Raw genomic sequence first — 13,530 nt, forward strand, 5'->3', positions numbered from 1 at the left:
GATCTCCTATATTTCAATATCCCAACTTCAAGTTCTTCTTTCTTTCTTCACCTTTTTCTTTGAGCAGCTTTTTTCATCATGGTAGATAAAATTTTCTTTTACTTTGCGCAAATAAAATAAATAAAAAAGTAAAAAATACTCGCGTTTTTGCTAGTCTCACCCTATAAATGGTTCGGTTTTCATTTTTATTTTCTTATTATTTTCTTTTGTTAAGCATATTCTGCAGCTTTGTATGTATTTGTATTAACTTGCGAGCTTTGTCGTGATTGTTACGCACTTTTATTTTCCAATATACTCTTCGCCACTTACACAAATCTTAAGTTTATTCAATACGAGTATCTATTGATTTGAATTGTCAAGAGAATTTTTATAGTACATGCAACTGGCGTGACTTTTATTGAGCAGATTGTAATTCACACTTTCATATACAGTCAGCGTCAAAAATATGAATACCCTGACGTTTCTTTCTTTCTATTTTCCATAACAAATTTTTCTTATTTTTTTATAAAAATATAGTTGACGCAACAGCAAAAACCAGCTGAATCAATTGTTTCAATTTCATCTAGAACTCGGGAATATTCAGGACATACCACAAAAATTTTCATAAAAAATTTAAATTTTTATATTCCATTTCTTAGAAATTTATTTTGGGTGTCCAGTTACCCTTGATTTTTGAGATTTTTTTTTGTCAAGGGTGCGTATTTTCTTTCATATAAAAATTGATTTTGTTCATGCGTTACAAGGAAGAAAATGCGAAGCAGCCCGGACAAAAAAAAATTCTCAAAAATCAAGGGTAATTTTTAGAGACTTGAGAATTGCACATTATTATATTAAAATTCAATAGGCTAGATAAGTGCATAATAATTTTCCTAAGAAATGGAATTGAAGAGTTGAAAATTTTGATGACTTTTCTTTGGTATTTCTTCAATTTTTCCGCGTCCTATATGAAATTGAAAAAATTTATTCTGCTGGTTTTTTCTGTTGAATGAACTATATTTTTATAAAAAATTAAAAAAAATTGGTGTGGAAAATATTAATAAAGAAAATCGTCAAAACGTCATGGTATTCATATCTTTGACGCTGACTGTATATGAATGTGCATGTATGTATGTACATATGTATGTGCATGAGTCAATTCATGTTAAATCACCCGATGGTTGGAATCGACCGTTAAAATATACTGAAATTTTTAAGGTGTTTTTTAAAGATATGAATTTTGAACTTTCAAAAAATTTGTTTTTCTTTTGAAAACTCTAAATAAAGTTATTTTTAGCAGTTTTAATTTAATTTAAATATATATTTAATTTGGTTTTCCAAAAAGAAAATGTTTTTCAAAGTTGAAAAATTCATATCTTAAAAAAACAAATTCTTCAAAATTTCAGGATCTATTACGATCAGTTAAGGTATCGTATTTTTCCAAAAATTTATATAAGTTTTTTCTTTTACTTTTTTTAAATTTCAAAATTCTGTATTTTTTTATTTCCAAGTTCTTTCTTGAATACATTTTTTTATAGCTCCAAATATCATCTTTAAAACAAGACCAGCGCAGCATAAAAAATTTATATAAGTTGTTTCTATAACGTTTTTAAATTTCAAAATTCTGTATTTTTTATTTCCGAGTTTTTTCTTGAATGCATTTTTTTATAGCTCCAAATATCACCTTTAAAACAAGACCAGCATAATTTTTGTAACTATACAACTTTTTTAGATTTTCAAAATATTAAAAAAATATGAAATTCTTAAGTTTTGAAAAAATTTTATTTTCATTATTTTCTTTGGCAGAACTTCGTTATATGTTATGTATAGTATGTACATATATATGTTTAATAGAGGTAAATTTCTAGTCAATAGATTTTGAATAATCCAGCCATAAATATCGATATCGATACTGTTATCGGCAATTTTATTGTTATCGATACTTTTAAAGTCAATCACGTTGTTAACAATATTTTTATCGATATAAACAAAATAAATGCTACCGATAAAACTAATCGAAATAGCTAATCGTAATCGTAATTGTAATCGTATTCCTAATCCGAATCCTAATCATAATCGCACTTGTAATTGTAATTGTAATAGGAATTGTAATTGTAATTGTAATTGTAATTTGTAAGTGTAATTTAATTAGTAATAGCAATCCTAGCCTTAATAAGAATCGTAATCAAAATTTTATTAGTAATCGTAATTGTAATCCGAGTCGTAATTGAAATCCTTATATTGTAACCATCTTCGTAATCACAATCATGCTCATAATCATAATCGTAACCATAATCATGATCAAAATCATAAACATAATTATAATCAAAGTCATAATCGTAATCATAATCATAGTCATAGTCGTAATCTTAATCATAATCATGATCAAAATCATAAACATAATTATAATCATAGTCATAATCGTAATCATAATCATAGTCATAATCGTAATCATAATCATAGTCATAACCGCAATCATAATCATAGTCATAATCGTAATCATAATCATAGTCGTAATCGCAATCATAATCATAATCATAGCCATAATCCTAACCATAATCATAGTCATAATCAAAGTCATAGCCGTAATCATAATGATAATCACCATCCAAATCATAGTCATAGTCACAATCATAATCATAAGCGTAGTCGTACTCGTAATACCTTTATTCCGGCAAGTAAGACTAACAAGTAGGTGAAAATAATATGTACAAAAGAAATGGAGAACTAAATAGTATTGAAAGGAAGATATTCCTGAGAATGATATGAAATTAAGTCCTCAGCAGTAAAATTAGTTAGGTCCTGTTTTCGTTAAAAACATTACAAAATATATTCCCCCCACGCTCTTCTCGCCAATTGCACAGTCAAAGGGGTTGGTGGAGGGTTAAATAAGCACTCTTGCCACTTCTACGCTGAACTGCAAATAAACAAGCGGAAAGCAAGCAGAAAAATACAAACAACTAGGTACTTGTACCTTTACTTACATAAGTGCTTACATGCATACACACTTAAATACAAACATATACATATGTATAAAAACCTGAAAACTTATTTGTCGTTAAGTGTGTACGAGCATCCCGTTTGCTGCACTCAAGTAGCGCTGGCATTGTTTGTAGGCGTGTGTATTAGCACACTTGAGTGCCTCAATAAGCTGTTGCACACACACACCCATACATGGATAACACACACATACAGCCACATACACAATCGGGTGCTTTCACTTCATTTCAATTCCCAGCCTTGCGTTTTTCCGTACTTTTTTTTTCGTACGTACAAATATCGTGTTTGAGTGGTAGTACATTTTGAGTACACTAACACCAGCACACTGCGGAAAAAACATGTGACTATGGTATTACAGAGAAGAAAAAAAAACCGGAAAGCACCAAAAGCAATGTATGTTGCAGTAACAAGCTGCATTGCACACTCAGTATTAGAGATTACACGCACGTGTTGTTGCTGCTTTTCTTGTTGCTAATGCAGTAACAGTTGGCTAACGAATTTTTGGCAGCATGCGCATTTCGTTCAATTTGCTGTAGCAACATTGTTGCAATTTCACCACAACTACGCGCACACTTGCATATACACATTTGTATTGATATTTACTAAAGTGCCTCGCCCCACCAACAAACAAAAAAAACCCCAGCAGTTCTTTGTCTCAAAGCAAGTCATAAAACGTGGACTATTTTTCAAGATTTTTTTACTTCCTCCAACATACACTCCCAGTCATTAGATTAGCATACCCTTTTGATCCTCAGTATGTACAGTTTTAATTTTGTTTGTTTAATATTCATAAATTTTTTATAAATACATATGTAGCATAAATATTCTACGCGTAATTTTATAAATTTTACAAAGGGATGTGCTATCCGAATAACCTGCAGTGTATAAGTTAATAATCAGCCTCATTGCGTAAGTCGTAAATTAGGCTAAATTGTACGACTCGACAACAGTAGCATTGTCTATTGTCGTACTGAAATAAGTAAACGACGAAAATTGTCGAAAACTATGCAGTGATGCCAAGTTCTTCCGTTTTAATACACTAGTCGAGTGGAAATTTTAGGCAATGACGCTAAATTTTCGATACGATTCGACTCTCGAAAAACGACTTGCATTCGGCACGACTCTCGCAATGAGGCTGAATATTTTTAGAAAAATTCCGGCTATGCAGATATGTAGCCCATGCGATGTTAGCATATTAAAGTTCCAGTTCAAGTTCAAGAGTCAAAGGGCTACAAAATACCGCTGATTTTTGCAATTTTTTTTGGTTGGCGGTGCTGCGCATTTACTTCTTTATACAATTTTGTCGAGCATACTTTTTATGCGAGAAAATGCAACACACCGATAATTATAAGATTATAAATTTCCCCCTTTTTTGAAGTCGCTTAAAACTGTCTTTTTTGAGCAGAAATTAATCGCCTTTTGTTTTTCAGGTATTTACATATAAAAATCTGTAAATATGTATGTATAGTTTTAGAACACAGTTTTATAAGAGTCCCGTGAGTGTTTGAAAAGCCCTGAAATATCCAGATGGCACGAAAAATTGGGTTTTTCTACAAAAATTTTCCAAAAAATCCCGAAGGAATAACGAAGACTTTCCAAAGATTCCGAAAAGTCATACAAAAATCCTAAAAAGTCTCGAACAAATTTCAAAAGTACTCGAAAAGTGTGGAAAAAATTTCGGAAGCCTGTAAGTCTAACCTTTAATCGAATAGAAAACATAACGGTAATTATTTTTCAGCCATTAAATAAAGAACTTAAGTACATTTTTTCTGCAGACAGTTCCCAAAATATAACAATAACATTCCGAAAAATCCTGAAACAATCCCAAAAATTCACGTAAAATCACGAAAATCTCAAAAAAAAAGACTCAAAAGAAATATTTACCTTCAGGAAGGCTACAGGAATTACGTTTTATTTTTCAGGAATTCATAAAATGATTTAAATGTACTTTTTGTTCAGAATGTCCAGAAAACTTCCGAAAAATTTCGCAAATTAATCACACGAGTTTTCGAAAAATGCCGAAAAGCCTCGAAAAGTTTCGAAAATCCTGCACAGGTAATTTTTAGTTTTTATTTTTCACCCATTTACTAAACGATTCAAATACACTTTTGCAACAGAAAGTTCCCAAAAAGTCGCAAAATATCACGAGCAAATTCCGAAAAATCTCTAGAAATCACAAAAACACTCCGAAAGGCAAAGCTTGTCTAAGCTTTTTGGGCAGAATTTTTTAAATTTATTTTTCAGAAATTCATTAGATGGTTAAAATTTTCTTTTTGTCCAGAAAGTTCGCGAAAATTTCTGAAACTGTTTCGAAAAATCCCAGAAAGTGGCGAAAAAGTCATAAAAATCCTAAAAAGTTCCGCAACATCAAACAAAATCCGGAAGTGCAAGCATTGTCTAGTTTTAGGCGCATAAGTCAGAAAAATGTTTAAATCTACACAAATGTAACGTAGTGAACCACAGTGAAAAGTAATACTTTATATGATGCGTTTAAAGCGGAAGCCGATTTAGAGCCAGGCTGACTAGGAGTTTTTCCAGTTTTCAGGAAATTTGCGTTTGCAAATTGCAAAAAATTGCATTACCCAAATGATCATGGAAAACTTCACTAATTCGCGGGTTATTGAAAAGTATGTCAGCCTAAAGTACTTACTATAATCTGTGACTTTATTCGTTGGAAATCTAATTACTTTTAAAGCGCTGTACGGTTCATGTAGGTAAGTAGGCCTTTTGATTTAACATTCAGCAGCCGTCAAATGTATTTATGGCAAAAAAAGCAGCACTTTTTTTTTGGTTTTGGTGAGGCATCCTAATGTGCATACAAATATGTATGTATAACTACTGCATATCAACCGCCAGACAAACACCATAGGACACAGCTGTTGCTGCAACTTTGTAAGGTGCAACAATAAAACCAAAGAAATGGAAAAACCTGAAAGGATCATTTGAGAAGTGTTTGCTTGGCTGCAGTTGTGTGTTACAATTGTGGTTGCTTGTGGGCATGCAAACGCAAACACGCACATATACATATAGTCAAAAAACATGCATAGGCTCATATAGTGCAAGCATAGTGCAGATTTTCATGTGAGCAATGTGAGAAGACTGCATATGTAGCTGAAATCGTTCTACGTGGCAGGTGACTTATGCAGAGGCTTATCGTTCTTGAAAAATCATACAAATGCACTTATGTAGATATGAAGTAGAAAACTCTGATTTTATTTTGTGGATTTTAGCAGATAAGTAATACAGTAAACAAGCTGAGGATTTACTGCTTATGTATGTGCATGCGTGTGCGTCAAAAACCAAATGGGATTAAAAGAGACTAAATTGCCTATTTGTTTTGGTTTTTTTTTGTAATGAACTGACGAAAGGTCGGCATTTACTAAAGTGCCTAAAACCGTATGCCACTTTTACTTATCGTTGATAAGTTATAAGGAAGGTATAACTACTAGATATGCGATTCACATGAACTGGTCGGCTTTGAGCTCAGGTTAGGCGCATTGAAATCGATGCGATTCGTACAAAAAGGGCGGAAATGTTGGCAAATTAACTTCCAACTCCACAACTTATATCAACTTATTTACTGTTCTGAAGGAGAATTGCTCAGATCTCATCGCAAAGTACTATGACTATTTTGAAATGACACGTCTTCTTGTTGTCCTTGTAAAGCCCTTATTTTGTCGAAAGACCAAGTTACTCGAATTCCCTGATATTTGATGTCATTGTGAAACTGAAGTGAACTAAAATCTGATAAATTTTACATATTTTTGGAATTTATTTTTATAAATTCATAAACTCGCTCAGTTACTGCAGGTCAAAGGAACATTTTTTTTTAAATTTTTGCGATTAAAAAAAAAAAATATATATATTTTTTTCAAACCCTGGTAGCGGCCTATAAAATTTTTGTAAATCACAAAAATTCGACAATATTTTACTAGAAATCTTAAAAATTTGACAAATTTTTGGAATTGAATTTTATAAATTCATAAACTCGCTGAGGTACTGCTGAATTTTTTAAGAATTTTTGCGATTTAAAAGAAAATATATTTTTTTTTCAAATCACAAAAATTTGACAAATTTTTTGTAATCACAAAAATTCGAAAAATTTTTTACTTGAGATCTGATAAATTTGACATATTTTTGGAATTTAGTTTTATAAATTTATAAATTCGCTCAGTTACTGCTGGTCAAGGGAACATTTTTTTAAGAGTTTTGCGATTTAAAAAAAAAATATTTTTTTTAAAACCCTGGGAGCGGCTTATAAAATTTTTGCAAATTTTCCAGGATGTGCTTTTTTGTATTTTTGGATAACAAAAATACTCAACTGAAGTCTCCCTTTCTCTAAAATTGGTGCAGGTAAAAAAAAATCGGCTAAAGAGTTTGAAGTTAAGAAAAAATATTTACTTTTAAATGATGAGTGGCGTTTTTTTGATATCCAATATAGAGGACGAAAATTTTAAATATAATTGTATGACATTAAATTTGTTACTCGGGGGTTCTTGGGGTCGCTGATTACCACTATGACAATAAATTTTTAAAATTCGAATAGCCGGATCCAATATGGGAAATTCAATAAATTTAAAAAAATGTTGCCGCCATTTTGTATTCGCCATCTTGAATTAAAAAAAAAATGCATGATCTTATTCGTAATTAGGTACACAAAAAACCCCTGAGTAACAAGTTTCGAGCGAATTCAATAAATTTTTAAAAACTTTTGCGCTATAAGGCATTAAAAAAGGCCATTTATTATATCAAAGTAAATATTTTCACGGTATTTTCAAGAATATAAGCGATTTTTTTACCTGAACTGATTTTGGATGGGGACGAATGATTTATCAAAAAATTTTCCCACCATATTGCATCCGCCAATTTGAATTTCAAATCTCCATGATCATATAAATCCGTAATCAGCCACCACGAAAACAACCAACACAAATTTCAAATGATTCTAATAATTTTTCAATACTTTGCCCGCCACATTGGATTTCAAAAAACGCCACTCATCATTTAGAAGTAAAAACTTTTTCCGAATTTTGAAGAATATAGCTGACTTTTATTTTTTATTTTATCTGAGCAAATGTTGGAGAGAAGGACCCGCCAGTTGTAGAAGAATGCCTCATATGTACAAGATTTATAAGCTTTATATCACACAGGAATCGTTGCCTCTCTTGAAATATCACAATTCGATTCCAACTGATTTTCTGCTATTTCAAAAACTATAATCAATCTCTTTATTCGTTTGCACAAAGACATTTTTTCTTGTTATGTTCCGACGTTGAGTTATGCCTTTGAATTGCAAAATTGCTCGTTTTGCATTTTTTATTGCAATACATTTGCAAATATTTCACATTTCATATCACAAAGCAATAATAACTGCAAGACAAAAATTTGTTTTTGCATTCCTCGGAACAATTCTGTGACATATCCACATGCATTGCAATAACAATGCTGGTTTCTGTAAAGATATTTCAGTGCGAAAGTATGTCACAAAGTACGCAATGTAAGGCCAATTTCTTGACTCCTTGACCTCAACCTTGACTGTTAACCATAAAAACTCTTTTCCAAGCAATTAAATCAACCCTTTGCCCAAGCACTTAATGCCAGAAACATTTGTATACACACGTGCATGTGTAAACATCAGCATACATACCCTGCAGGGAAATCAATAACTAGTGAACAAAAACTCTGGTCCGCCACTAGTACTATAGCGCAAAAACGGAACCAGTTCGATAGTAACTAGATGCGCGCCATTTCGAAATATCTATATGAGTAACCAATACAAAGCATTTTTTATTTTTTTCATGAAATTTCCAACTAATCCTTTTTCTGTTCACCTTTCGCGATTTAATCGTGCTTTATTCTTGTAGAAAGTCGCAAGGAAATTTTTAATTTTTGGTGTCTGCACGACCAAGCTTTTTAAAATTTTTCACAAAAATCACAAGCATTAAAATGTTGCTTACCATTTTCTAGAAAGATTTTAAATTCAACCGTATTGTTAATCTTTTCTTGGTGAAAAAAGGTAATGCATTCCCATTTTCCCACTGGAAATTTCTTTGAAATACAAACATTAATCCGCATTCGGAATAGCTAAAGAATACTGACCTTTTTTATTTTTTTGTTTTTTTTTATGTTACATAAGGAAGAGTTTATTTACTTTCAATTTAACAAAATGTACAAACACACATATTTATGTATTAAAAAAAATGAAGTTATTTAACTTTGGTATTTCAATAAATCAAATAAAAAGTAATCTTTTGAATTCTCGCAACGAATTTTGTTATTTTTCTCAATTAAATCTAGTGTGCCGAATTTAGAACTCGTTCCTAACTACTGAAAAAGGGTTGCGATTATACTAATTCTTCTATGTAGAATTTTGACTGGTTCGGAACTATAGAAAACGGGGTGCAAAGCGAACTAGATCCCATCTGTCGAATTTAGGACTTGTTCTGAACTATAGAAAAGGTAATGCAGCGGGGGACAATTTCGATTTCCTATGACATCGCCGTGTTAAATTCACCAGTTGTTTGCGTGCAAAAGAGATTTATCGCGAACTAGTAGTGGTTCTAAATGTACTAGATGCGAACCAATTCGGAACCAGAGATTTTCCCTACAGGGTACATATATATTTACAAATACACACGCACAAATGTACTGCAATAATGAAACTGCATGACTGTCGACATGCATGCATACATACAGAAAACAGACGCTTTCCCTAACCCATCAAATACATAGCTGCTGCTGACCATTCCCATGTAAAGTAGCATCAAAAGGGTTGCGTATACGCTCCAGCAAGGTCAATAAGAAAAGAAACGAAAATATTTGAATATGTACTCAAAGGGCCGGCGGCGTTCAACTGCAGAATAAGCTTTACAGAAAATGATGAAATGCTGAAACGGAAATCGTTAGAAAGGGAAGTCATATAAATATACACTAGTAAATATGTATGTATGTATGCAGGTATTTAGCAGCAAACGCATGGAACAAAAAGTGAGTGAATGGAGAAAAAGTTGATTTGCAAACTTTTATAAAAAGTTTGAATTCATTAAAGTATATTCAGTGTGCTTTAAAAGGTAGGAACTCCAAACTGGAATAGGAAAGAAACGACACAAATAATTCGGATGTGAGGAATGAAATGATGAAGCAAATTATTAAACTGTCAGGTGGGAAATGGCATAGTGGTAGCAAATGTTTTAATTACGGAAGATAAGACCATTCTGCAGGCGATTGCAATGCAAGTGCCAATAGGCACAACAATTCGGTCGGATGCAAACTAAAAGCTGAAGAAGATTAATCCATCTTAAAGCTTAAGCGAATGTAAATAAAAAACCAACCAGCTGGGCTGACTACCGAAATTGAATGCCCCATAAGCTCCATACCACAAATTGGCAGAACAGTGAACAACTTCATTGTTGCTGGACGTACAAAAGCGGGTACTTAGTGTAGGTACGGGTGCATCACATTCCATAACTAGATCTGATTTGTTCACTAAGAAGGTTAGCCCGTTAGTTGGAGCAAAGTTGAGAACAACCAATAGTGAGTGGCAGTGACAATATTTTTATTGAAAACATTTTTATAAATATGTATTTAGTTTGCGTTGCAATATTGAGCTGGCAGCATATACAAACATATATATGTACATATACGAATATATGTATGTATGTACATGCAACATGACCGCCCGTGACAAACTAAGAATAAAACAAGTAAGAAAGTCTAAGTTCGGGCGGAGCCGAACATTAAATACCCGGCGCAAGTATTAAATATATGTTTTCCACCTTTCCGAAAGCTACCGCTACATGATAAGCGGCTGTATAAATATTAAGTAAACTAGCATCCTTAAATTTCGAAATATTGAAATTTCAAGCATTTCTGAAATTTACCGTTATATGAAAAGCGGGCGTAATTTTAGTCCGATTTCAATAATTTTCAACGGTTTGCTTTTATGTGGCAAGCACAATAATCATACCGAGTTTGGTACAAATTGCTAGAACTGTTACCGATATACATAAATGTGATCATAAGTGGGCGGTGCTACGCCCATTTTCCAAAATTTTATCATAAGCGTATTTCCTGATAAAGAATTGTTACAACCGTCAATTTTGAATAAATTAGCTTTAATATTTACTGATTTATCGAGGATTTCGTATTTCTCGAAATTACCGTTATATGGGATGTGGGCGTGGTTATTGTCCGATTTTAAACATTTTCGGCCATTTGGTATGCTGTACCAGGGTCAACAACTGTGCCAAGTTTGGAAGAAATTGGTGCAGCGGTTTCCAAAATATACACATGTAACTATAAATGGGCGTGGCTACGCCCATTTTTCAAAAATTTTTAATATTCTTATTTCTCGTCTAAAAGTTATTCCAAATGTCAATTTTGAGTGAATTATCTTCAGTAGTTACTAAAATATCGCAGTTTTCGTATTTCTGAAAATTACCGTTACATATATGGGAGGTAGGCGTGGTTATTGTCCGATTCAATACCACCCGTCCCACGCCCAATAGAAGTGCATGTACGAAGTTTCGTTAAGATATCTCAATTTTTACTCGAGTTATCGTGTGCACAGACGGACGGACGGACGGACGGACAGACAGTCACCGCTTATTCGACTTCTCTTTTCATTCTGATCATTTATGTATACATTTGTCTATATCTATCTCGATTCGTTTTGCCTGTTACAAACAACCGTTATGTGAACAAAGTTATAATACCCTTGTGCACAAGTGCGCTCGGGTATAAATATTTACTTTAGTAAAATGAAAATGTCAGCTCGACTTACGCGCGCTGCCAAGTTCAAGCGCAAAGTGTTTGTATGTACATATGTGTAGTATGCATGTACATATATTTATACCAACAAAAAGTCTTGTATGCAGCGTTTTTTTTATAAACACACACATGCGTACCTACATAAGTATGTATGTATGTATGCGTAGAATACAATAAAAGAATTAGTTGTAGAAAAAGCGGAAATAATTGAGGAAGTAGTTGTATCAATGGCAAACTTTTTTGTTGACATGTAGACATGTATTTATGTACATATGTACGCGCGCTTGGAAAACGTAACGGATACGTTTCGTAAACATTTAAGCAACGGAGCTTATAAAATTTTCTACTTAACTTCCGTCGAAGGAGAGCCAACGACTGCAGGCTGGCAATTGGTAGAGATGGATGGATAAATATGTTCGCATACATACCTACATTTGTACATATGTATACAGGATATGTATGCATGTCTGTGCTTGTGAAAAAATCGAAACATTGCACTTACATAAACATAGTATATGTATGTACATATGTATTTATTTTTTGCAGCTGGCAGACATTGAAAAGTGGCAAATTGTATTGGAAAAAAGTAAGCATACAATAAATAAATAAAAGAAACAAAAACGTTTGCAAGAAAGCGTTGAAATACTTACAACAAATACTGTTGTTAAAAAGTTAAAGAAAAACGACTGCAGCGAAATATAAAATTATTTGTCTGCAAAGTGGAAATAAAAATATATTTCTTTTATCATTTTGCACGCAGTGAAATTCTTACGCCTTCGGGGCTGCAAACTCGTAAAGTTGAGTTAGCTGTAGTTGCTTATATTTTTACCGAACTATTTTCACTTTATTATCCTTTTGCCGCTGTTAACTGCTGAGGTTTTTATATTATGTGCTTAAGCTTTTGTTTTCTCCTACACTTAACTTTTTACAGCTTACTTTTTGTTTGGTTTTATACTTATTTTATTTTTTTAAAACTTGCTTTTGTTTGCAAATGCATTTTGCTGCGAAATTTCTTGAAATCTTGTCAACCTTTCTGCATTAGTGAGGGCAAATAAATAAATTCCATGAACGAAAGACTAATGAAATATACAAATATATATTCCTATTAAAACTAAGTACTCACTATATTGGAATTGTTAAATAACACAAATATTTTAGGAAATTGTGATCACGAATATTAAAATTTATGATATGTACTCCCACAGAAAAAGATGATTTGAAAAACCTTTGGCCGATAGGAAACACCGGAAATAAGTTAAGGCGTAGTTGAGAATTTCAGTGTACTTTTCTTGTTATAGCAGTAATTTAGCACCAAATGACTTATTTTTAGGCTCCGTAACAATAAAAATCATAGTTTAACCATTGAAATTAGATTTCTATTAATTTTATCAAATTTAACCGTTATTTTTTGACGTTTTTTTTTTGGTCAAGAATAATCGTCATTTTTGGATTTAAATTTTTTCGATATAATTTTGATCGTTAATTTTTCATTTTATTTTTTGATCCAATTATAACCCTTATTTTCGTATTTGATATTTAAGATCATAAAGGATTTAAATCGGTTATAAAAACGCAGTCTCTATCATAACGGTTAAAAATGATCGAAAACAATAAAATCACAAACAATTATTCTGAATCGAAAAAATAGAAATCGGAAAATAACGATTTTGCAATGGTTAAAAAATAAAACTCTTAATATTTAACGGTTATTTTCGGTCCCTGCTATTTTAAATTGGTGGCTGTTGAGTGGCGAGCGGCGCACCGCAGCAATATTGTAGTCGCCGA

General features: G+C 32.3%; 3 protein-coding genes across 10 annotated transcripts in view; 1 reads left to right on the forward strand and 2 right to left on the reverse strand.

Annotated features, from left to right (window-relative positions):
- Nucleotides 1-13,530, reverse strand: part of LOC118740857 — a 534,289-nt gene that overhangs the window by 92,757 nt on the left and 428,002 nt on the right. The window lies entirely within an intron of this gene.
- The window catches only part of LOC118740855, a 215,472-nt gene that overhangs the window by 63,570 nt on the left and 138,372 nt on the right, over nucleotides 1-13,530 (reverse strand). The window lies entirely within an intron of this gene.
- Nucleotides 1-13,530, forward strand: part of LOC118741964 — an 87,754-nt gene that overhangs the window by 36,802 nt on the left and 37,422 nt on the right. The window contains exon 5 of the mRNA XM_036473931.1: nucleotides 2,308-2,667. Coding sequence (XP_036329824.1) covers nucleotides 2,308-2,667 — 360 coding nt within the window. The remainder of the gene's footprint in view (nucleotides 1-2,307; nucleotides 2,668-13,530) is intronic.

The sequence above is a fragment of the Rhagoletis pomonella genome, unplaced genomic scaffold (genome assembly GCF_013731165.1).
Source record: "Rhagoletis pomonella isolate Grant_MI unplaced genomic scaffold, Rhpom_1.0 Rhpom_scaffold_00006, whole genome shotgun sequence".
Classification (NCBI taxonomy): Eukaryota; Metazoa; Arthropoda; class Insecta; order Diptera; family Tephritidae; genus Rhagoletis; species Rhagoletis pomonella.